Genomic DNA, 26,494 nt, shown 5'->3' on the forward strand with positions numbered 1-26,494 from the left:
CCATTTCTCTACTGTTCTATTGAAAACACCACTATGCCATTTCTCTCCTATTCTATTGGACCCACCACTATGTCATTTCTCTCCTGTTCTATTGAACCCACCACTATGCCATTTCTTTCCTATTCTATTGGACCCACCACTATGCCATTTCTCTCCTGTTCTATTGAACCAACCACTATGCCATTTCTCTACTGTTCTATTGAAACCACCACTATGCCATTTCTCTCCTATTCTATTGGACCCACCACTATGCCATTTCTCTCCTATTCTATTGAACCCACCACCACTATTCTATTGTCATTTCTCTCCTGTTCTATTGAACCCACCACTATGTCATTTCTCTCCTGTTCTATTGATTTTTTCAACACACACACACACACACACACACACACACACACACACACACACACACACACACACACACACACACACACACACACACACACACACACACACACACACACACACACACACACACACACACGCACACACACAGGCACACACACACACACACACAAACACACACACACACACACCAACAACAACAACAACAACAACAGCAACAAGAAAGAATCAATACACCCACAGGTAAAGCAGCAGAGGCACGTGAGAAAAGCCTTCAAAATCATGTCTTATCTCGTCTCTTAAACAAAACGCATTTAAACCACTTAGCAATACAATAGTTAGGATCATTAGAAAACTATGCAAGTATTGTTTTGGAAACATACTTCAGAAATTATGTCATTAGGTTTGTTGGTAGTTTAGGTGCCTTTCATGCTAACCACAGACATGCAGATGTATCCTATGGGAAAATATAATTCCACAATCATCTGCCACTTTCCCTGTCTGGGACTGTTTATGCCCTCTCTCTCTTCCCAATAAGCGAATAAGCTGCTGCTGTAACTGGGCCTTTGGGAGTTGAAGGGAACCAACGGTTGGCAGAAGGGCCCAAACAGTAGTACTTGGCTAAGTGAGTTGGATCTGCTGTCTCTTTGAGGGCATTCGCTTGCCGTCGGGACGGCGCTAGGTCGCGACGTGGAACCCCTGGATGCCCTGTTGCTCCCCGGGCCCATCTGTAGCCTGGCCCGGTCCCGCCTCTCTCTTCAGCTCCTCTCCGCCTTTTCCATGCGCTGACATTTTTATCCTCCTGTTAAAAACTTTTAACGGCCCATTATCTAAGAGGAAGGAATGCTGCTTTAATTGCCTGGTCGCTCCAAACGCACATTGTGTTGAGTTCCAGATGAACATAAATGACTGCATTAGAGGACTGTAACTGTGGTTGGATATGAACATTGAGACAAACAAAACTGTTCTCTGGGCAGCATGTGTAGGTCTATTTCTCCATTCATTACATCCTGTCCTCTCTTTAGATGTGACTTTTTCTTTGGAGGGAAGTGTCCCTGTACAGTAATCGTCAGAGATGCACAGAACAGGAATGTATTTGTTGAAAGCTCTTGAGAAATGTTTAGCATCTTTTACTTTGTCCCACTGCGCTTTCAAAGTATTAGCCTTGAGCCTGAACACTATTGTGTCTGGAGCAGGAGCTGGAGCAGAGAGGGAGCAGGAGCTGGAGCAGAGAGGGAGCAGGAGCTGGAGCAGAGAGGGAGCAGGAGCTGGAGCAGAGAGGGAGCAGGAGCTGGAGCAGAGAGGGAGCAGGAGCTGGAGCAGAGAGGGAGAAGGTGGTTCTAGATGAGTTAGCTTTGGGCTGCTGCGGTGGCACTGCAGCACAGTAGTCCCTGAGTTACAAGCCTCTCCTGAGTGTCTGGTGTACAGGTCACGACCTGGTTGGTTGGATATTTCTGCTGTGGCTAAGTCGCTTCTGGGGAAAAGGTCTCTTTTTCTCTCTCTTACTGTTCTTTGTGCTAATTGCCGGGTGTTCTTTTTTCCACCACTGCAGTCAGTGGTTTTTGATGATCGCTCTCCGTGTTCAATAGTGTGAGAACCAATGTCTAGCCTGTCCCCTGGTAACCATTTGGAAGGTTCCCCTCTGGCTCCATGACTTTAACCCATATTGCTTATCCAGCAATCCGTCTATAAAGTGCCCTGTGATATTTGTGTTGGTTTCTACACATAGAGTTATGTCTTATGGGTCTTGTTTCAGTGGACTGCTGGTGTTCGCAGGCCACAGTTCCTTATTTTCCTCCATCACTTCTCCCAGTTACTTTGCGATGGGCCATTTTTCTTTCTGCATCCCTATTATTTATTTATATTTCATTTCTCGACAAGAGACCCCGCATAAATTACAATAGCTGTAGTAGTAATGATAAAAACTGTAGGTATTTGGCAGCCAGTTGAAGGGAACTGCAGAGGGTGGTTCCATAGCATGGCCAGGGAGAAAAGGGCCATTGTGTCAGCACTTTGGCTTTTATAGGTCCTCAGAGAGAACAGGGCCCAGTTTCTGGCCCCTGCCCGACCAGCTATTGATGGATGGGTCTGCGGTATTAAGGGAGAGGGGTGTCAGATAGGTCTCATATAGGTGGAGAGAGTGTGGGGGGATTTTGGGGATGTACGTTGTGACCCTGGTAAGTGATCTTGAGTCTCTTAGGGGCTGCCAAGTGGGAAACTCTATCCCTCTTTGTGTTCACAGACGTCTGCCTGTGTGTTGGGTTCACCTCCCGTCTGCCTGTGTGTTGGGTTCACCTCCCCTCTGCCTGTGTGTTGGGTTCACCTCCCCTCTGTCTGTGTGTTGGGTTCACCTCCCCTCTGTCTGTGTGTTGGGTTCACCTCCCCTCTGTCTGTGTGTTGGGTTCACCTCCCCTCTGTCTGTGTGTTGGGTTCACCTCCCGTCTGCCTGTGTGTTGGGTTCACCTCCCCTCTGCCTGTGTGTTGGGTTCACCTCCCCTCTGTCTGTGTGTTGGGTTCACCTCCCTCTGTCTGTGTGTTGGGTTCACCTCCCCTCTGTCTGTGTGTTGGGTTCACCTCCCCTCTGTCTGTGTGTTGGGTTCACCTCCCCTCTGTCTGTGTGTTGGGTTCACCTCCCCTCTGCCTGTGTGTTGGGTTCACCTCCCCTCTGTCTGTGTGTTGGGTTCACCTCCCCTCTGTCTGTGTGTTGGGTTCACCTCCCTCTGTCTGTGTGTTGGGTTCACCTCCCTCTGTCTGTGTGTTGGGTTCACCTCCCCTCTGCCTGTGTGTTGGGTTCACCTCCCTCTGTCTGTGTGTTGGGTTCACCTCCCTCTGTCTGTGTGTTGGGTTCACCTCCCCTCTGTCTGTGTGTTGGGTTCACCTCCCCTCTGTCTGTGTGTTGGGTTCACCTCCCCTCTGTCTGTGTGTTGGGTTCACCTCCCTCTGTCTGTGTGTTGGGTTCACCTCCCGTCTGCCTGTGTGTTGGGTTCACCTCCCCTCTGCCTGTGTGTTGGGTTCACCTCCCCTCTGTCTGTGTGTTGGGTTCACCTCCCCTCTGTCTGTGTGTTGGGTTCACCTCCCCTCTGTCTGTGTGTTGGGTTCACCTCCCCTCTGCCTGTGTGTTGGGTTCACCTCCCCTCTGCCTGTGTGTTGGGTTCACCTCCCCTCTGCCTGTGTGTTGGGTTCACCTCCCCTCTGTCTGTGTGTTGGGTTCACCTCCCCTCTGTCTGTGTGTTGGGTTCACCTCCCCTCTGTCTGTGTGTTGGGTTCACCTCCCCTCTGTCTGTGTGTTGGGTTCACCTCCCGTCTGCCTGTGTGTTGGGTTCACCTCCCCTCTGCCTGTGTGTTGGGTTCACCTCCCCTCTGTCTGTGTGTTGGGTTCACCTCCCCTCTGTCTGTGTGTTGGGTTCACCTCCCGTCTGCCTGTGTGTTGGGTTCACCTCCCCTCTGTCTGTGTGTTGGGTTCACCTCCCTCTGTCTGTGTGTTGGGTTCACCTCCCCTCTGTCTGTGTGTTGGGTTCACCTCCCCTCTGTCTGTGTGTTGGGTTCACCTCCCGTCTGTCTGTGTGTTGGGTTCACCTCCCCTCTGTCTGTGTGTTGGGTTCACCTCCCCTCTGTCTGTGTGTTGGGTTCACCTCCCCTCTGTCTGTGTGTTGGGTTCACCTCCCCTCTGTCTGTGTGTTGGGTTCACCTCCCGTCTGTCTGTGTGTTGGGTTCACCTCCCGTCTGTCTGTGTGTTGGGTTCACCTCCCCTCTGTCTGTGTGTTGGGTTCACCTCCCCTCTGTCTGTGTGTTGGGTTCACCTCCCGTCTGTCTGTGTGTTGGGTTCACCTCCCGTCTGCCTGTGTGTTGGGTTCACCTCCCTCTGTCTGTGTGTTGGGTTCACCTCCCTCTGTCTGTGTGTTGGGTTCACCTCCCCTCTGTCTGTGTGTTGGGTTCACCTCCCCTCTGTCTGTGTGTTGGGTTCACCTCCCTCTGTCTGTGTGTTGGGTTCACCTCCCTCTGTCTGTGTGTTGGGTTCACCTCCCCTCTGTCTGTGTGTTGGGTTCACCTCCCCTCTGTCTGTGTGTTGGGTTCACCTCCCGTCTGCCTGTGTGTTGGGTTCACCTCCCGTCTGCCTGTGTGTTGGGTTCACCTCCCCTCTGTCTGTGTGTTGGGTTCACCTCCCCTCTGCCTGTGTGTTGGGTTCACCTCCCCTCTGTCTGTGTGTTGGGTTCACCTCCCCTCTGCCTGTGTGTTGGGTTCACCTCCCCTCTGTCTGTGTGTTGGGTTCACCTCCCCTCTGCCTGTGTGTTGGGTTCACCTCCCCTCTGTCTGTGTGTTGGGTTCACCTCCCCTCTGTCTGTGTGTTGGGTTCACCTCCCCTCTGTCTGTGTGTTGGGTTCACCTCCCCTCTGTCTGTGTGTTGGGTTCACCTCCCCTCTGTCTGTGTGTTGGGTTCACCTCCCTCTGTCTGTGTGTTGGGTTCACCTCCCCTCTGTCTGTGTGTTGGGTTCACCTCCCCTCTGTCTGTGTGTTGGGTTCACCTCCCCTCTGTCTGTGTGTTGGGTTCACCTCCCGTCTGCCTGTGTGTTGGGTTCACCTCCCGTCTGCCTGTGTGTTGGGTTCACCTCCCCTCTGTCTGTGTGTTGGGTTCACCTCCTCTGCCTGTGTGTTGGGTTCACCTCCCCTCTGTCTGTGTGTTGGGTTCACCTCCCTCTGCCTGTGTGTTGGGTTCACCTCCCTCTGTCTGTGTGTTGGGTTCACCTCCCGTCTGCCTGTGTGTTGGGTTCACCTCCTCTGTCTGTGTGTTGGGTTCACCTCCCCTCTGTGTGTTGGGTTCACCTCCCTCTGTCTGTGTGTTGGGTTCACCTCCCGTCTGCCTGTGTGTTGGGTTCACCTCCCGTCTGCCTGTGTGTTGGGTTCACCTCCCCTCTGTCTGTGTGTTGGGTTCACCTCCCGTCTGTCTGTGTGTTGGGTTCACCTCCCGTCTGTCTGTGTGTTGGGTTCACCTCCCCTCTGTCTGTGTGTTGGGTTCACCTCCCGTCTGTCTGTGTGTTGGGTTCACCTCCCCTCTGTCTGTGTGTTGGGTTCACCTCCCGTCTGCCTGTGTGTTGGGTTTGGCATGGAGCAGTGTGAAAGGACTGTTGAATTCCAACTTCTGCTTGAGTTTCCCCAGCACTGACCTCCTGAGGTTTACTGCACCTTAACTTAAAGAGGGTGTGTTGTTATATGGTCAGTGGACTCCAGTCGTCGTCCCTGTACTTAATGTGTCTCAACCACTGTGGTGGAATGGGTTTTTTGTTCTGAGTTGACCCTCTGTCCTCGGTCTGTTTTTACAGTCAGTGTCTGATTGCTCAGCCTCTCCCATCTTTCTGACTGGGCCACATCACCCCTTTTACGGATCAGGAAAGCAAAAGCTGGGAAGCTTGTCAGAAATGCTGAATCCTGACATCGTAAGACCTCTTAACAGACTTTAGGTGATGGACAGCACTAATGCGACCCATCAACACCCCCGTTGATTCTTGCATCCTCAGCTAGACAAAAAAAGTAGAGAGGGACCTGGAAACATATCTGTCTCTCTGACATCAGCCCCAACTAAGTGAAACTAAATAAAAGGGCCAGTTCAGTTTGTTGGCACGACACATGGAAAACAAGAGGGTATAATTATGGAAGGCTATGAAGGCAGGCGTTAAAGTACATAAATAAGGCATTAAGGATAAAACTAGGCTCAGCTCTTGTCTCTTTGCCATGGTTCGTCAGCACATTTACAGTGACAGTATTTTCTCATCATCACATCATACAGTATGTCCACAGGGCACGCACTTGAAAACTGTAGCATGATTGTCCATGTAGGGTACATCGCAGTCCTCTATAGCATGTAATATATAATAATAACACAATTACCAATTAGCAGACATCTTTATCCAAAGCTCCTAACAGTAGTGTGTGCATATGTTTTTGTATGGGTGGCCTGGCCCTTGGGTAGTTCTGAGATGTACTTACGGTCATGTACACATGTATAGTGCAGTACTTTTAACCAGAACCCTTCAGGTCCTTGTCAAAAGTAGTGCACTAAATATGGAATAGGGCACCATTTGGTGTCCTATAAACACATAGAGGTAGAGGAGGGACAGGGGTGAGGGATGAGAGATGTGTTTGGTTTTTAATGAGATAGTGGGTTTGGGGCTTGTCTCTACAGCTGTAATAGTGACATTGAGTCAAATCTCTGCCTGTGCTCTATAAAGGTGTCATCCATAATACATAGTAGCATAACTCTCTCCTATCTGTGATATCTACTGTAGTCCTCATCCTCCACATACAACACCCGTTCTGCCAGTCACATTCTGTTAAAGGTCCCCAAAGCACACACATCCCTGGGTCGCTCCTCTTTTCAGTTCGCTGCAGCTAGCGACTGGAACGAGCTGCCACAGACACTCAAACTGGACAGTTTTATCTTAATCTCTTCATTCAAAGTCTCCATCATGGACATCTTACTGACAGTTGTGGCTGCTTTGCGGGATGTCTTGTTGCCTCTACCTTCTTACCCTTTGTGCTGTTGGCTATGCCCAATAATGTTTGTACCATGTCTTGTGCCGCTACTATGTTTTGTTGCTACCACGTTGTTGTCATGTTGTGTTGCTACCATGCTGTGTTGTCATGTGTTGCTGCCATGTTATGTTGTTGTCTTAGGTCTCTCTTTATGTAGTGTTGTCTCTCTTCTCGTGACGTGTGTTTTGTCCTATATTTATATATATATATATATATATTTTTTTTTTTTTAAATCCCAGCCCCCGCCCCCACAGGAGGCCTTTTGCCTTTTGGTAGGCAGTCATTGTAAATAAGAATTTGTTCTTATCTGACTTGCCTAGTTAAAATAAAGGTTAAATAAATACAAATACCACTGACTCCTGTTATAATTTATAACACAAGTGAGACCTGGGATGGAATCCTCTTCAGTCGTGGAAGGTGTTGCACAAGTAACCTTCATACATACATGAGATCAAAATGATGTGTCTGCATGGCTCTTTGAGTGTAGCTTTGAATGGCTAAAAAAAACTCAGCTTTTGTAAGATGGCTGTATATAATGGAGTCCAACAAAAGCATCCCTTTGTTGGGTTTGGACAAATAATGGGTCCATGCATCCACAGAAAACTGACCCATTTTAACTGAACCAAAGCATTGTGGTTAGAGTGTAGTTAACCTCTGAAATGTGCTGTGTGTTTTTTAGGCCTCTCCTCGCACGCCTCTGAGTTTGAAGAATGTGGCTGAAAGTTTAAATGTCTCCTTAGTGTCCTCTTTCCGGTTAGGGATTACCTCAATTAAGCTTACAGGACTTCAGGATCAACTCCTGGTGGGAGTTAAATCCTTTCTCTAGGCGGGCTAGTTTTTATAGCCTGGCACAATGTGTTCTAACAGGATATCATCAACACTGGACATTTGGAACATGGACAACTGTGGATGTCAGTCACCAGGAGCAGACAGGGTTAGGGAGTCTGTGTGTGTGTGTGTGTGTGTGTGTGTGTGTGTGTGTGTGTGTGTGTGTGTGTGTGTGTGTGTGTGTGTGTGTGTGTGTGTGTGTGTGTGTGTGTGTGTGTGTGTGTGTGTGTGTGTGTGTGTGTGTGTGTGTGTGTGTGTGTGTGTGTGTGTGTGTGTGTGTGTGTGTGTGTGTGTGTGCGGGTGGGCTGGAGGCTGGTGGGAGGAGCTATAGGAGGACAGGCTCATTGTGATGGCTAGAATGAAAGAAATGGAACAGTATGAAACATATGGAAACCATATGTTTGACTCCGTTCCATTCCAGCCATTACAATGAGCCTGTCCTCCTATAGCTCCTCCCACCAGACTCCTCTGATGTGGGCGTGGCATCTGGACAAGGAGTAGTAAGTAGTACAATCTATCAGGTCACCTCTAACTCACTCTTCTCCCTGCAGTGCGATCAGAGGGCACCAAGGAGGGCCCCACCTGCATGGATAAGAACCATGGCTGTGCTCACATCTGCCGGGAGACACCAAAGGGAGGCATCGCCTGCGAGTGCAGGCCTGGCTTCCAGCTCACCAGGAACATGAGGGACTGCAAGTGTAAGTGGACCCCCTGCTCCCCTCTACACACAAAGCAGAGTCATTATAGTATGACTCCATATAAATCACTTATTATTACGGAGGGAGGAGCAGAACATTCAGCTCATTCTACCTTCCAATAGATGCATCCAACAGATTTTTAAAACAGCGTATGAAACCGGTTGTTTCCAAGTGATTCTGTCAGTTTATCACACCAAATGATTTATACCGTCTGATAATTGACACAAATAGAGTAACTAAGGGAGCGGTCAGCAGGTTTCTGTGAGACAGAGCCATTGTGATGGACAGCACACACTTCCTGTTGCCTTGCAACAAGGCTCATCCTGTCAGGGCTGGGTGCGGGGCTGATGGGGGATTTGCCTGTGTTTGGGTAAGGATTGGAGAAGTGTTATTCCAAAAAAAAGTGACAGCCTAGGAAAAGGGCAAACGGCGCGGGGGTAGTAGAGTGCAGACAGAATGGAGGAGGAAGCCTTGGCTCTCACCCTCTGGCAGTCTGACATCGCAGGTGTATTGAGAATGCTAATGTCTACACAATCAACACACCACAAACACACTCACACGCGCACACACACACACACACACACACACTAAAAAAGCGGTACTCTCACTCCAATATGAGTCCCGTGAGAATCAAACTCTGCAGTTCTGCTCCATTCCACTAAGTAGGTGATGGTTTAGGGGTGTGAGTTCCTTCACACCAAGGTGTGAATGGGAGGACTGCCTAAACGTCTCCATCACACCGAGGTTGAGAGGGTGATGATGTCACAGCACACAGATGACAGTGCAGCATGTTCCTTCTGCTCTAACTGTGTGCTCCTTGACAGTGACCTGTAACTACGGCAACGGGGGTTGCCAGCACATCTGTGAGGAGACGGACCACGGCCCCAGATGTGCGTGTCACATGAAGTTTGCCCTGCACACTGATGGAAAGACATGTGTAGGTGAGTCGTTGTGGAGGATAACTACCTGAAGGATGTGCTCTGAGATAGAATATGACATGTACTGTATCAATCATATCCACAACGGTACATATTACCAGGTAGTTCCAGAGGCATCTACATCGCCAAGAGTCGACTTCTGCTGCTTTGGCTATTACACACAAAGACAAAAGCTATGCCTCTCTCTGCTGCAGCCTACAGATGTGACCTTCTCTCTCTCTCTCTTTCTCTCTCTCTCTCTCTCTCTCTCTCTCTCTCTCTCTCTCTCTCTCTCTCTCTCTCTCTCTCTCTCTCTCTCTCTCTCTGGCTGCATTAGCTCTTTCCTCTCTCCCTGCTTCGCTGGACACTGTGCTTCCTCAGCTTCCGCTTCACCAACCCAATGCTGCCAGCCTCTACTTTTTGGGCCTTTGGTCAACTCCTCAATGATGTTACACTGAAAGTATACCTAATCAAAGCCAACCTAAACCTTCATTGACATTTGTAAATGTTGTTTTCTATGGTTGACATGAAGTAATTAAATTGAGGCTGTGTAGAATGACCCATGGAAAGAGACACGTTGAACCAGATTGATTGGTGTTTTCTGTCAGGTGGATACATAGCATATTTTTAGTTCAGCTTTTGCTGTTTTGTAAGTGAATCGAGGCTGTGGAAAGGCTGGTTGGCTGGTGTCGGTGGCTGGTCAGCTGTTTTGGTTGACTGGTTGGCTGGTTTCAGTGGCTGATTGTCTGGCTGGCTCAGGTTGTCTAGTCCCTCCGCCCTCCACCACGGTGCTGATGAGATCCAGGCCCATGTCAAGGCCTGGTCAACCACCCTATCATTACCACTGTACTCTAGCGAGGCTGCCAGGACGCCACAAAGTCTGCCGTGGCCAAATTCGATGTCTGAGCCACCATTACCAAAACCGAAGAAATCTGCGCCTGACGTGACAGATTAGGGAGCGCTCAGGCAGTTAGGGTCTTGAGTTTCCCTCCACGTGCTCTGGAGGTATGGTGGATTGCGGAGGAGGGAGACAAGGGGGACGGGGAGTTGTGGTAGCAGCCCACTCTGCGGTTTGGTGCTGATGCACTCCATCTCTCCAAGAGGCACTATTAGTTAATATAACCACAATAAAATAAACAAACCGCCAAACGAGCCCCTCACAGCAGGCTGACTGACAGGATGATTGGGACTGCTTCAGCCAGGCACTAACATTACTAAAGACAGCCAGACAGCACAGACTGGGAGATGGAGACTCCCAGTTAAAATTAATTTCCTCAGTGAAAATGTGACCAAATAACAATGTGAGAGTTTTTTGTTATAGCAGTAATGGAGGATGATTCAAAACCGAAAAACAACCAAAGCAACCTTTATGTAAATTAGACTATTCTGTTCATATAGCCCCAATATACTAGACTACAGTAGTTGAATTGAACAGTGACTACCACTTCAATGCTCTCAGTCCCATGAATAACACTGGAACAGGACCAACTAAACCATTGTTGACCATAGTAGTCCTACAGTGTCTATTGATTTCGTTGTTGTTTTTTCGTTTTTTTAAAACTCATTGTGGTGATGCACTGTGCCACTGCTTCATTAATTCTGTTGTCTCAGTCTCTCCACCCAAACTCAGTCATCATTCACTGGGCAGTGCAAAGCACTCTTCTATTTGAAACATTTTGCCTTTCATCTTTCCTATCAGTCACTTTTAGTGCATTGTTGGGGGTTTCGAGTTTATGGGGCAAGTCTCAACACATTTACTTCTGCATGCTGTAAACGTACGTATCAGTAGAGCTCCCGGATATGGAGAAAAACACACACATCAAATTAGCATGGTGCGATATATCTAAACATATAGCTTACTTATTCCCATCTCTGTCACAGACACGCAAATAAGCACACACACACATACAGTCAGTAAGTGATGTACTGTATGATCTGGTTTACTGTAAGGGAAACTCATCAGATTACCAAATCAAACGTTCCATCAAAGTTGGATTAACACACTGTAAACTTCCCTGCACGTCTGGTCCCCAGTGTGTTTGCACATACAGTACGTTTCTGTAAAGCAAAGCGTAACAAAACAGAAAGGAGCAGCTATCATGTGGAAGTATACAAGCTGTTAGTACAGCAGGTCATAGACCTCTCCAAATAACAGGCAGATGCAGACATGCTCAGGATCTGCATCATCTTAGAGGCTAGTCACACTATGCCACACACACACACACACACACACACACACACACACACACACACACACACACACACACACACACACACACACACACACACACACACACACACACACACACACACACACACACACACGCAAACACACACACACACCAACAGTGGTAGAAATACTTGTCATACTTGAGTAAATGTAAAGATGCCTTAATAGAAAATGACTCAAGTAAAAGTGAAAGTCACCCAGTAAAATACTACTTGAGTAAAAGTCTAAAAGTGTTTGGTTTTAAATATACTTTTGTATCAAAGGTAAATGTAATCGCTAAAATATTCTAAAATTGTTTGGTTTTAAATATACTTAAGTATCAAAAGTAAAAGTATAAATCCTTTCCAATTCCTGATATTAAGCAAACTAGATGGCACATTTTTTTTATTTTTTAAATGTACTGATAGCCAGGGGCACACTACAGCACTCATACATACAAAGCATTTCTTTTTGGTGAGTCCGCCAGATCATAGGCAGTAGGGAGGACCAGGGATGTTCTCTGTTTGGTGAGTCCTCCAGATCAGAGGCAGTAGGGATGACCAGGGATGTTCTCTTGATAAGTGTTTGAATTGGACCATTTTCCTGTCCTGCTAAAAATTAAAAAATTAACGAGTACTTTTGGGTGTCAGAGAAAATGTATGGAGTAAAAAGTACATTATTTTATTTAGGAATGTAGCGGAGTAAAAGTAAAAGTTGTCAAAAAATAGAAATAGTGAAGTACAGATACCCCTAAAAACCACTTAAGTAGTACTTGAAAGTATTTTTACTTAATTACTTTACACCTTTGCGTACATACACACACACACACACACACACACATATATGCGCACACACTCACGCATGAGTAAAACAATCTGAGATACCCAAAATATTTTCGGCCTATGCTGGCATGCTGGCATGGAATCACCCAGTCATATTGGCATATCCATTGCAACAGAGGATGTAAACAGTGCATGCTGTGTGTGTGCGGTCTCCTCGATGAGGTAAAGAATTCTCAACGGTTCTCATGCGTTTCTATGAAAACAGAGAGTGACATGTGTAATCCCTAATTCACCTGAATGACACCAGAGGAATACATGTTCTAAGCATGTGGAAGAGAGTAGAGTGTCACACAACATTAACACAACAGTATCACCATGCTCTGAGATGCCACAACTTCTTATTTTTAACCCTGAATGCCTGGCAGCAAAGCATGATGGTAAATCTTCTCTTACCAACCACTAACTACTGTATATGACTCTTGCTATAATGGCTTGCAGAGTTTGCACTAACTTGGCTTTACCTCTAGTCTGCCCCCTTCTTGAACGTGAGGCTCTTGTATGTGCATGATTGCATGGTGTGGGTTTCTGCCTTTGTCTGCCTTTGTCATTAGAGGTGACCCTCTGGTTCTAGCGAGTTATCTATCATAGCCATTTTCTGTTTTGATTTAGAATGTACACAACATTGTCTGGCCAGCCATCCATTCATTATCAATAGTACAATTAGTATCAATAGTTTTGCCCTTGTGACAAATCAATGGTTTTCTGCAACTCCTCTGGGCATTGATTCTGAGTGTTTCATCTGGGAGAGATAGATGGCTTATGTGTTTCATGAATATGCTTAGTGAACCCAGAAATGGGGGCATTGAACAGTACACCACTAAAGTACGGTATTATATACATAGAGGATTATTCTTATGAGGACATCTCAGATGTTCGGCCCATGTTTCTAAATGGAGCACTAAAGCAGTATTTTTGCAATGTATGTGTATATGTGTGCGCAGGGGAGAGGAGTGTCCAGAACCAGGCAGCCCCACAGCTGTTCCCCAATGGTAAATATCTCTGTTCCTCTGGCTCCTCTGGCTCCTCTCTGGGGGGCTCCACTGACCCCCTGACTCCTCCTGACTGCGCCCCTCTGTCCTTCCATATGGGTGTGGGGTGTAGGCCGGCCGACCCGGGGGAAACTAACTAACCTAACACACATTGCACCCCTCCCAAAGGGGCATCATCCCTCTCTGACCCCTGACCTTTGGCACCTCCCCACCTTCCTCTTCCTTCTGTGAATGCCCTTTCAATAACAATGGTGGCTGCCCATGTCAAACCACGCCTTTTCAAAACACAGCTGCTGTTAAGAAAATAAGCCTTCAACTTACCAGCACAAAACAATATGATGAAAATGAAAGATAGATAAGAGATATATGGGATGTATTGAATGCTACAATATAGAGACTTTAGAATAGACTTCCTGGTTCTGTATCATAGAGCAGCCCTTCCCTACCTAGAGTTAATCCCTGTCCAATCTGTTCTGTCTGAGCCTTTCATAAACTTTCTATGCCTCCTTTGAGGGCTGCATGTGGATGTGCTGGTGAAAGCCAGGCTAAGTGAATAGCCCGACTCAAAGTCCTCAACCTCTCTCTTCCAATTACTGTGATGGCTCTTTAGAAACAGGCCAGGCCAAGGGCCCTGATGTGTGTTTGTGTTTTGATACAACTGCTAGGAAGAGAATTAAGCCCTGAGCTGTGCCGAGCACCTATCCGTGGCCGGTTTTGGAATGCTTTCACAGAGTGTTAGTGCTTGAGAGGGAGCCAGTGGCACGGCCATGACTTGACACTCAGCCACACAATAGACTGAACATAGAATACCTCTCTGTTCTAATGTTTTACGTATTCTTCCACTTGGAGAAATGTACATTACAGGTTTGATGTTTTTCAACATTACTCTTAACATTTAAGATTGGGTGTAGAGTGTAAAACAGTCACTCTCTTGCTGTATAAATTATGCTGTTATGATCTGACAGAAGTGACAAGAAAAATAAGCAGAGAGAGAGAGAGAGCGAGAGAGAGAGAGAGAGAGAAGAAGAAGACGGAGGGAGAGCGGGAGAGGAGGATGAGAGAGAGAGAGAGAGAGAGGAGAGAGAGAGAGAGAGAGAGAGAGAGAGAGAGAGAGAGAGAGAGAGAGAGAGAGAAGAGAGAGGACAGAGGGAGAGGGAAAGGGAGGGAGAGAGGAGAGGGAGAGAGAGAGAGAGAGAGAGAGAGAGAGAGAGAGAGAGAGAGAGAGAGAAGAAGACAGAGGGAAGGACGAGGGAGAGAGAGAGGGAGAGGAGAGAGAGAGAGAGAGAGAGAGAGAGGAGAGAGAAGAAGACGAAGAGGGAGAGCGGGAGAGGAGGAGGAGAGAGAGAGAGAGAGAGAGAGAGAGAGACAGAGAGAGAGAGAGAGAGAGAAGAAGACAGAGGGAGAGGGAGGGAGGGAGGAGAGAGGAGGGAGAGAGAGAGAGAGAGAGAGAGAGAGAGAGAGAGAGAGAGAGAGAAGAAGACAGGGAAAGGGAAAGGGAGGGAGAGAGGGAGAGAGAGAGAGGGTAGAGAGATAGAGAGAGAGAGAGAGAGAGAGAGAGAGAGAGAGAGAGAGAGAGAGAGAGAGAGAGAGAGAGAGGGTAGAGAGAGAGAGAGAGAGAGAGAGAGAGGGTAGAGAGAGAGAGAGAGAGAGAGAGAGAGGGTAGAGAGAGAGAGAGAGAGAGAGAGAGAGAGAGAGAGAGAGAGAGAGAGAAGAAGACAGAGGGAGAGGGAAAGGGAGTGAGAGAGATAGAGAGGGGGAGAGAGAGAGGGAGAGGAGGAGGGAGAGAGAGTGAGAGAGAGAGAGAGAGAGGGGGAAATAGATCATTGTGAGTGAGTTACCATGGTGGCTCATGCTTTCTGCTGAGGTTTCAGTCAGCTCAAACTGAGCTCAAAGAGCATTGCTTAATGAGCCCAGAAATCCATACAGCCAAGTCTGACTAAAGCTCGCTCTTGGGGTTGCTTTCAAAGCTACAGCAGTAAAGGAAATTTGCAAACCATTTTCAGGGGCTGTTATCGTCCTATTGTTTTTTTATTATTGAAAAAGCATTCCCTACATCATTTTTCTTCCATCTGAAATAACCTTTTTGTGCACTATTTTCAGAATAACCCAATTCTAACTGCATGTCTGCTGCAAGGTGAACTCAGAGGCTTGGGTTTGGAGGAGTGTGTGTGTGTGTTTCTTTGTTGTTGTTCAAATAAACCACACATAACTCAATGCTGATTTCTCATTTTTAATGCTTATAAAATCTTTGGTTCAACTATCCAATTGATGGTAACAGCCACTTTGGGCTTGATGCCTATGTCCTCCCAAAATCAAATGTATTTTATTGGCAGCCAGCAAGCGGTATGTCGCCCCTTGGCAAACAACCAAAGCTTATCACCACGTAGGTGTAATTTGGCAGTCAAATGACAAAGCTTTGTTATTGCTTCAGGGAGATAGGTACACTGTACATTACATCAACATCTGGAACTGATGCAAATCAACACCGTACATATCAGAGCCTTCATATTGTGAATATTTACTAAAGTCTGCCCATATAACCCAATACACTGAGTGTGGACGTGGCTGGACTGCATCCTGTATCCAGAAAACACAACCCACACACATACCAGAGCGTGTCTCCCTCTTCCTTTTTGGCAAGCCATAATCATCATAAATATTTCTCTACCCTCATGATCATTAGTGTTTGGTGTGATACTGCCTCTCTTAGCGTTTTGGAGGCATGTCGTGACAGTGCTGCATCACCCGGTCTGCCAACTCTCAGTGCCTCACAGACAGTGTGCGACTTGGACAAACACACTGGCTGTGCCACTCTCCCCCGCACAGCACCACCGTGGTTCGCTAGGAATGCTCTCTCTAACCCAGCGCAGCGCCCATGGACTTTCACAGGATGGCTGAGTCATGGTCTTTAGGTTACAGCCAGAGCCAGCCCCAGGCCCATATCAGCACCAAACTGCTTGGGATCTCTGTCACAGTGTCGCCGTGATGCCACTGTCTTCGAGATGTGAAACAAGCAATAAACACTTTAACACTTTCTCCCACCTAAATAGCATTCCTTGATCTATGACTTGCAGTAGAGTTGATGTGTATCAAAGGGGTTTGGTCTGCCCCATCATGGCTGCTCCCTGTAGCACAGTTTCATGTTAGCTTAGGTATTCCCCACAGAGATCCAGTTATTCTCTGTGGAGACTGGGGCAGCTGTGCTTCCTCTGTGGTGCCACGTGTGAGAAGCCCTCTCCACACCAGTTTCAACCCTCTCAGCAGTCTGCGGTGAAGCCCACGACCAGGCCAGCTGTTCTGGTGCACTTTATGAGATAGGCTCTTGGGTATTTAATAGACCTAGTTTGTGAAATAACTGCCGACTGGTATCCCTCAGCTTATTAGAGGAAAAGTGATGCTATGTGCTTCTCTAAGAGTGACCAGATGCCCTTGTAGCAAGGTATCGTGATTTCCCCGAGTAGATCAGGTTTTGTTTTTCAATGGTGTTATTTCTCCAGAGTGTTTGAAGCTTTTGGCGATGGCTGCCAAAAGCCTGTTCCTGCTCGCAGACGGACACCAAGCTCTTTAAAGTGCTAACACATTTCTTCTCTTCTGCTTCTTGTTGAAAGTCAGTCTTCTCTGTGAAACGTGTCAGTGTCTAGAGAGGAGCTGGAATACCCTCCCTTCCCTGACTAAATGACCTCCATTCTTCAAATCAATCAGGCTAACGCACGGACTGGCCTGGTGAAATTGCTTTTTTATCCCCAAAATGCCTGGAAGCTCTTGTCAAAGCCAGGGTAAAAAATATATATATTTTGACCTCAACTGTCTGGAGGAAGAGCTGCCGGCCTCATGAGAGGAGTTGGTTGATGTCCTGTGAGGAAGTTGGGGGAGGAATGGGGGTGGGGGGAGTTTAACTCACCTTTTCCCAAACGCAGCCAAACATCCACGTGTGCACACACTCATTTGTTTATGTCTTGACACTATGTTCTTAGTACTCTGATCCTCTATCATTCATAGTATCATGTGTTGCATTATCTAACTGTGCTCTCTTGTTCACTTCTCTTGTTCCACACAGGAGCCAACTACTGAAGCACTTTCCTGTCTCTTCTCTGTCTTAGTATTATCCTCTTTGGAACTGCATTGTATAATAGACATCTTTTTAAAAGGATAATGAAAAGCATCCGGTTTTGGGATCAGTTCCACCACCTATAGATCCCGGTGTGTGTTAACTGTGATGTACTGCATGTGTGTTTCTCTCTGCAGAGACGTGTGCAGTGAACAACGGTGGCTGTGACAGCACGTGTCATGACGCGGTGACCGGAGTCCGCTGCAGCTGTCCTGTTGGCTTCACTCTCCAGCCAGACCGCAAGACCTGCAAAGGTGACCTAACACACATACACAAAGCCAGTCTCCCACTCTCACTTCTCACCACTCATCCTCTCAAACAGCAACTATCCACCTGTCAATGACATTATCTCCACCCCTTTCACATTGTCAATCATACAGTCTCCCAACCTCTCACACATACAATGTGTTATCACTAGACTTAACCCACACTTTGTCCTTCATGTTCTAAAGCATAGTATTCTGTCAGTCACCCTGTCAATCATTATTGCTTACTGCCCCACCACACACACACACACACACACACACACACCACACACACACACACACACACACACACACACACACACACACAGTGGCCATGGAGAGCAGGGACCTGACACTCTAATCAGAGATGCATTGTTGAGGCGTGTAGGACTGCTGCTGTCTGGTTCCCCAGTGGCGCCTTGCCACCCTGCTCTGCCTCATCTCCTCTGTCTCATCGGAAGCCTCTGCCTCTGTCACAGCTTTGGGATTGGGATAGAGTGGAGAGTTGAGGTCTTTTAAAAAAAAATCTTTTACCTTTATTTAACCAGGCAAGTCAGTTAAGAACACATTCTTATTTTCAATGACGGCCTGGGAACAGTGGGCTAACTGCCTGTTCAGGGGCAGAACGACAGATTTGTACCTTGTCAGCTCGGGGGTTTGAACTCGCAACCTTCCGGTTACTAGTCCAACGCTCTAACCACTAGGCTACCCTGCCGCCCCAGGTCTAATGATGCCAACACTTCAATACTGTGTATATTCAAATGACCCTGCTCTTCTGGGTACTGCTTTGGCAGCACATCCATTTGTCAAGCTACCCATATGTTGTTTCTGTCAAATACAAATAGCTTGATATCCCCACAACTTATCAAAAGCTGTTCTTAATTTATACAAACAAGAGCATGGGAGTAAGAACGTTTTAGATTAGAAGTACCTTTCAAGGAGATGATAACAAAGAGAGAGAGAGAGAGAAAGAGAGAGAAGAGCTCTGTGGAGAAACTCAAGACTGTTGATGCTGCCAAAAAGCCTAGAATAGGAGTCTGCTTCCCCTTCAGTACTCATAACGTTACGCTAACAACTCTGATAAAAGTACATTGGGTTTATTAGTTTGGTTTGAGAGGAAAGAAAAGGAAAACAACCTCAGACAGCACTGGCAAGAGAAAACAGGGGCCTGCTGCGGGCAAGGGACCTCTCAGGGGGAGAGTTGAAGAGAGAGACAGGAGAGAATTATTATTTTATTCAATTTCTGATGCATTCATTTTAACCAGATGATGTACTAAACTGTCCCTCAAGAGACGGAAGCTTCATTTACAATGATGATTCAGAGTTAGTCTGATCGAACTTGCCAGTCCAAGTCCCGATCAAAGCCCGGGTGAGCCATATAATGTATTGATTTGTTATTCACGATGAAAAGAATGGTCGAGCTGTGGTGAGGCTGTGCTGCTGAGACATAGTTCTCCCCTTGCTGTCTCTGTAAGAGCTGTGATCTATTCTAAACACATACAGACCCAGATCATACCCGTCCCAGATCTAAGGAGAAATCCCTGATGCACTTTCCCTGTGCATCTCTCTCTTCTCTCTCTGGGATGGATCTCCAGTCATCCGTGTGGATCATCGTACTCTACTTAACACCCCGACTGCTCGGCCCCAGAGTCATCCATCCCACATACATATTTCAGCCCTCAAACACACACCACATCCTTGCCCTCTATCTCTCTCTTTCTTTCTTTCTTTCTTTCTTTCTTTCTTTCTTTCTTTCTTTCTTTCTTTCTTCCTTTCGTTCTTTCTTCCTTTCGTTCTTTCTTCCTTTCTGTCTTTCTTTCTTTCTTTCTCTCTCTCTCTCTCTCTCTTGCTCTCTCCCCCTCGCCCTCTCTACTGCACTTTCTCTTGTTCTTTCTCTCTCTTCCTGTCTGTGCATTGGAGTGAGTTCTCTGCAGTATGTGTTTTCTGTCCTCAGACATTGACGAGTGCCGCCTGAACAACGGGGGATGTGACCACGTGTGTCGGAACACAGTGGGCAGCTTCGAGTGCAGCTGCAAGAAGGGCTACAAGCTGCTGACCAATGAGAGGACTTGCCAAGGTAGGAACCCATCACTCCAACCAATCATCGGCTACCGCCTGTTCTGTGTGCCCTTCACCTAATGACATAGATTTAGATGGTTATGAGTTAGGCAGGTTGTTTAGTCACCCTGTTACTGAGGTGAATGGCAAGGTAATAGTATTGTCGTGATAATAATAAGTAGTCTTACTCCTCCCTAATTGTTTTGGCTTCAGCTTGCTGAGAGGAGCTGCCAAACCAGGCCTCTCTCTCGCTTGTTTGTTTCTAAGATTCGGCGGTAGCCGTAGTTCAGCGGGAGCCAGGGGAGCCACCCACAGAACAAATAAACAGTTTGCCATGCAGACCTACTACTACAGGTGTGGAATAAGTGCTCTAAGTCTAAAAAACCTCTGGGTCTTGACTTGGGCAAGCCATCTCCCTCCCAAACATCTGGCACTGCTAGGAAGAGAAGTCAAGGCAAGAACTATGGAACTATGGAAATGAGTGTATTGATGTGGTCAATCAGGATCAAGGCTGGTACATATCAGTGACATGCCTTGGGCTCACAATTGAAACACATCATCCTAAACATGCACATCTATGCCAAGTATGGGTATTTAAAGTGTATGCTGTCCAACTCACTGTAAAGAGACCAACTGTTTCTGTAATTGAAGTTGAGAACGTGTTAAGGTACATCAATCTGACTATTTGGGGGTTAGCACTTTCTCTCCTTATTTGGAATCTATCTAGATAATGCTGTCATTTTGCAGATGCTTTTAGCCAAGGCCTCTCACATTTAACACAAACAATATGACCCAAGGGAGAATTGAAAACAAATCTTTAATGTTCCTGTGGCACTTCCCAACAACCAACTCAGTCACATGGTCTTGGGAATATTCCAAGCTGAGAGGAGGAGGGTGATGTTGTGTTGTATGTGAGTGGGGCTACTTAGGAACAGTGTTGAGATTGTTAGGAACAGTTTGTTTTGTCTGCAGAGTAGGGTGTTGATAAAACTGGCCTCCAGTTGAGTGAGGCGTTGTCAAGCCAACATCCTCGGCGGCACCCCTGTGCTAGGCTTCACCACACCACACCCCACCACACTACACTACACTACACCACACCCCACCACACTACACTACACCACACCCCACCACACTACACTACACCACACCCCACCACACTACACTACACTACACTGCACTACACTACACCACACCACACCACACTACACCACACCACACCCCACCACACTACACTACACTACACTACACTACACTACACTACACCACACTACACTACACTACACTGCACTACACTACACCACACCACACCCCACCACACTACACTACACTACACTACACTACACTACACTACACCACACCCCACCACACTACACTACACTACACTACACTACACTACACTACACTACACTACACTACACTACACTACACCACACCCCACCACACTACACTACACTACACTACACTACACCACACCACACCCCACCACACTACACATACACTACACTACACTACACCACACCACACCCCACCACACTACACTACACTACACCACACCCCACCACACTACACTACACTACACCACACCCCACCACACTACACTACACTACACTACACTACACTACACCACACCCCACCACACTACACTACACTACACTGCACTACACTACACCACACCCCACCACACTACACTACACTACACTGCACTACACTACACCACACCCCACCACACTACACTACACTACACCACACCCCACCACACTACACTACACTACACCACACCCCACCACACTACACTACACCACACCCCACCACACTACACTACACTACACCACACCCCACCACACTACACTACACTACACCACACCCCACCACACTACACTACACCACACCCCACCACACTACACTACACTACACCACACCCCACCACACTACACTACACTACACCACACCCCACCACACTACACTACACCACACCCCACCACACTACACTACACTACACCACACCCCACCACACTACACTACACTACACCACACCCCACCACACTACACTACACTACACCACACCCCACCACACTACACTACACTACACCACACCCCACCACACTACACTACACCACACCCCACCACACTACACTACACTACACCACACCCCACCACACTACACTACACTACACCACACCCCACTACACTACACCACACCCCACCACACTACACTACACTACACCACACCCCACCACACTACACTACACTACACCACACCCCACCACACTACACTACACTACACTGCACTACACTACACCACACCACACATCAACACACCACACCACACCCCACCACACTACACTACACTACACCACACCCCACCACACTACACTACACTACAATGCACTACACTACACCACACCACACCACACTACACTACACCACACCACACCACACATCACCACACCACACTACACATGACTGTAAGTCGCTTTGGATAAAAGCGTCCGCTAAATGGCATATATTATTATTATTATTACACTGCACCACACTACACCACGCAACACTATACCACACTACAGTACACCACACCACACCCCACCACACTACACCACACCACACCACACATCAACACACCACACCACACTACACTGCACCACACTACACCACGCAACACTATACCACACTACAGTACACTACACCACACCACACTACACCACACCACAGTACACTGCACCACACTACACCACACAACGCTACACCACACCACACCACCCTACACTACATCACACTGCACAACAGTACACAACAGTACACCACACACCAGTACACTACACCACACCACACCACACATCAACACACCACACCACACTACACTGCACCACACTACACCACGCAACACTATACCACACTACAGTACACTACACCACACCACACCACACTACACCACACCACAGTACACTGCACCACACTACACCACACAACGCTACACCACACCACACCACACCACCCTACACTACATCACACTGCACAACAGTACACAACAGTACACCACACACCAGTACACTACACCACACCACAGTACACCTCACGACAGTTAACTACACCACACCACACTACACTACAGTACACTACCCTACACCACACCACACTACACAACACCACCCTACACTACACTACACCCACACCACACCACCCCACACCAAAGTACACAACACTACACCACACTATAGTACACTACACCACAGCACAGTACACTACAGTTAACTATACCACACCACACCACACTACACCATACCACACTACACTACCGCATACCACACAACACTACACCACACCCCACTACACCACACCACACCCACACCACACTACACTAAACTACACCACACTACAGTACACTACACCACACTGCACTACAGTTAACTACACAACACCACACCACACCACACTAAGCCACACCACACCACACTACCACATCACACCACACCACACTATACTACACCATACTACACCCACACTACACCACACCACACCACCCTACACTACACTACACTACAATATACCACACCACACTACAATACACCGCACCACCCTACACTACACTACACTACACCCACACTACCCTACACCACACTAAACCACACTACACCCACACCACACCACTCTATACCACACCACACTACACCCACACCACACCACCCTACACTACACCACATTACACCGCACCACACCACAGTACACTACACTACACCACACCACACCACAGTACACTACACTTAACTACACCACACCACACTACACTGCCACACACTACACCAAAACTACACTATACCACACCACACTACACTACACTACACCCACACCACCCTACACCACTCTATACCACACCACACTACACCCACACCACAGTACACTACACCACACTACACTACAGTTACCTACACTACACCACCCTACACTACACTACACCACACCACACCACACCACACCACACTTCACTACAGTACACTACCCTACACCACACCACACTACACTGCCCCACACCACACCAAAACTACACTATACTACACCATACCACACTACACCACACCACACTATACTACACCATACTGCACCCACACCACCCTACACCACACCACAGTACAATACACTACACCACAGTACACCACACTACAGTACAGTACACTACCCAACACCACACCACACTACACTGCCACACACCACACCAAAACTACACTATACTACACCACACCACACTATACTACACCATACTGCACCCACACTACACCACACCACACTACACGACACTGCACCACCCTACACTACACTACACTACACTACACCCACACCACACTACACCCCACTACACTACACCGCACCACACTACACTACAGTACGGTACACCACACTACACCACACTACACTACACCACACCATACTACACCCACACTACACTACACTGCACCACACTACACCACACTACACTACACTACACCACACAACACCACACAACACCACACCACACCACACTACACCCACACCACACCACACTACACCACACTACAGTACACTACACCACACCATACTACACCCACACTACACCACACTACACTACACCACACAACACCACACAACACCCACATCACACTACACCACATCACACTACACTACACAACACTACACTGCACCACCCTACACTACGCTACACCACACCACACCACCACCACCCCACACCACACTACATCACACCACACCCACACTACACTACAGTACACAACACCACACCACACTACACCACCCCACACCACACCAAACTACACTACACTACACCACACAACACCACCCTACACTACACTACACCACACTACACTATACCACACCACACTACACCACACCACACCACAGTACACTACACTACACGACACCACACTATAGTTAACTACACTACACCACACCACACTACGCTACCCTACACCACACCACACCACACGACCCCACACCACACTAAACTACAACACACTACACCACACGATACTACACTACACCACACCACAATACACTCCACCACACTACACCACACCACACTATACTACACCATACTACACCACACCACACTACACCACACAACGCTACACCACACCATACCACCCTACACTACACTACACTACACCCACACCACCCTACACTACATCACACTGCACAACAGTACACAACAGTACACCACACACCAGTACACTACACCACACCACAGTACACCTCACTACAGTTAACTACACCACACTACACTACCCTACACCACACCACACTACACAACACCACACCACACCACACCACCCTACACCAAAGTACACAACACTACACCACACTACAGTACACTACACCACAGCACAGTACACTACAGTTAACTATATCACACCACACCACACTACACCGTACCACATTACACTACCCCATACCACACAACACTACACCACACCCCACTACACCACACCACACCACACCACACCCACACCACACTACACTAAACTACACCACACTACAGTACACTACACCACACTGCCCTACAGTTAACCACACCACACTACACCACACCACACTACACTAAGCCACACCACACCACACTACCACATCACACCACCCTACACTACACTACACGACACCCACACTACCCTACACCAAACTATACCACACTACACCCACACCACACCACACCACACTACACCACACGACAGTACACTACACCACACTACACCACACCATACTACACCCACACTACACTACACCACACCACACTACACTACACTGCACCACACTACACCACACTACACTACACTACACCACACTACACCAACACCACACAACACCCACATCACACTACACCACACCACACTACACAACACGACACTGCACCACCCTACACTACGCTACACCACCACCACCCCACACCACACTACACACACCACACTACACCCACACTACACTACACCACACCACACTATACCACACCAAACTACACTACCCCACACCACACTACCACACCACACTACACTACCCCACACCAAACTACACTACACTACACCACACAACACCACCCTAAACTACACTACATCACACTATACCACACCACACTCCACTACCCCACACCACACCAAACTACACTACACCACACGACACCACCCTACACTACACTACACTACACCACACCACACCACACCACACCACACCACACTACACTACAGTACACTACCCTACATCACACCACACTACACTGCCCCACACCAAAACTACACTACACCACACCACACTACACCACACCACACTACACTACACCACACGACACCCACACTACACCACACAACACTACACCACACCGCACACCACTACACTACACCAAACCACGCGACACCACACTACAGTTCACTACCCTACAGTACACTACACTACACCACACTACAGTATACTACACCACACTACAGTACACTACAGTACAATACACTACAGTGCACTACACCACACTACACTACACCACACTACACTACACCACACCACTCTACACCCACACCACACCCACATCACACTACACCGCACGACACTACACTACACTGCACCACCCTACACTACGCTACACCACACCACACCACACTACACTACACTACACCCAAACTACACTACACCCACACCACACCACACTACACTGCACCACACCACACTACACCCACACCACACCACAGTACAGTACAGTACA

At 47.8% G+C, this 26,494-nt stretch overlaps 1 protein-coding gene across 4 annotated transcripts in view; it reads left to right on the forward strand.

Moving 5' to 3' along the window:
• Positions 1 to 26,494, forward strand: part of LOC118360309 (signal peptide, CUB and EGF-like domain-containing protein 3) — a 151,819-nt gene that overhangs the window by 103,029 nt on the left and 22,296 nt on the right. For 2 of the 4 annotated variants that reach the window (XM_052482191.1, XM_052482192.1), the window contains exons 5-9: positions 8,253 to 8,399; positions 9,224 to 9,340; positions 13,309 to 13,356; positions 17,602 to 17,718; positions 19,664 to 19,786. In XM_052482191.1, the coding sequence (XP_052338151.1) occupies positions 8,253 to 8,399; positions 9,224 to 9,340; positions 13,309 to 13,356; positions 17,602 to 17,718; positions 19,664 to 19,786 (552 nt within the window). The remainder of the gene's footprint in view (positions 1 to 8,252; positions 8,400 to 9,223; positions 9,341 to 13,308; positions 13,357 to 17,601; positions 17,719 to 19,663; positions 19,787 to 26,494) is intronic. The other 2 variants (XM_052482193.1, XM_052482195.1) reach the window with 1 other exon arrangement.

Source organism: Oncorhynchus keta, chromosome 27 (genome assembly GCF_023373465.1).
Source record: "Oncorhynchus keta strain PuntledgeMale-10-30-2019 chromosome 27, Oket_V2, whole genome shotgun sequence".
In the NCBI taxonomy this organism is placed as follows: Eukaryota; Metazoa; Chordata; class Actinopteri; order Salmoniformes; family Salmonidae; genus Oncorhynchus; species Oncorhynchus keta.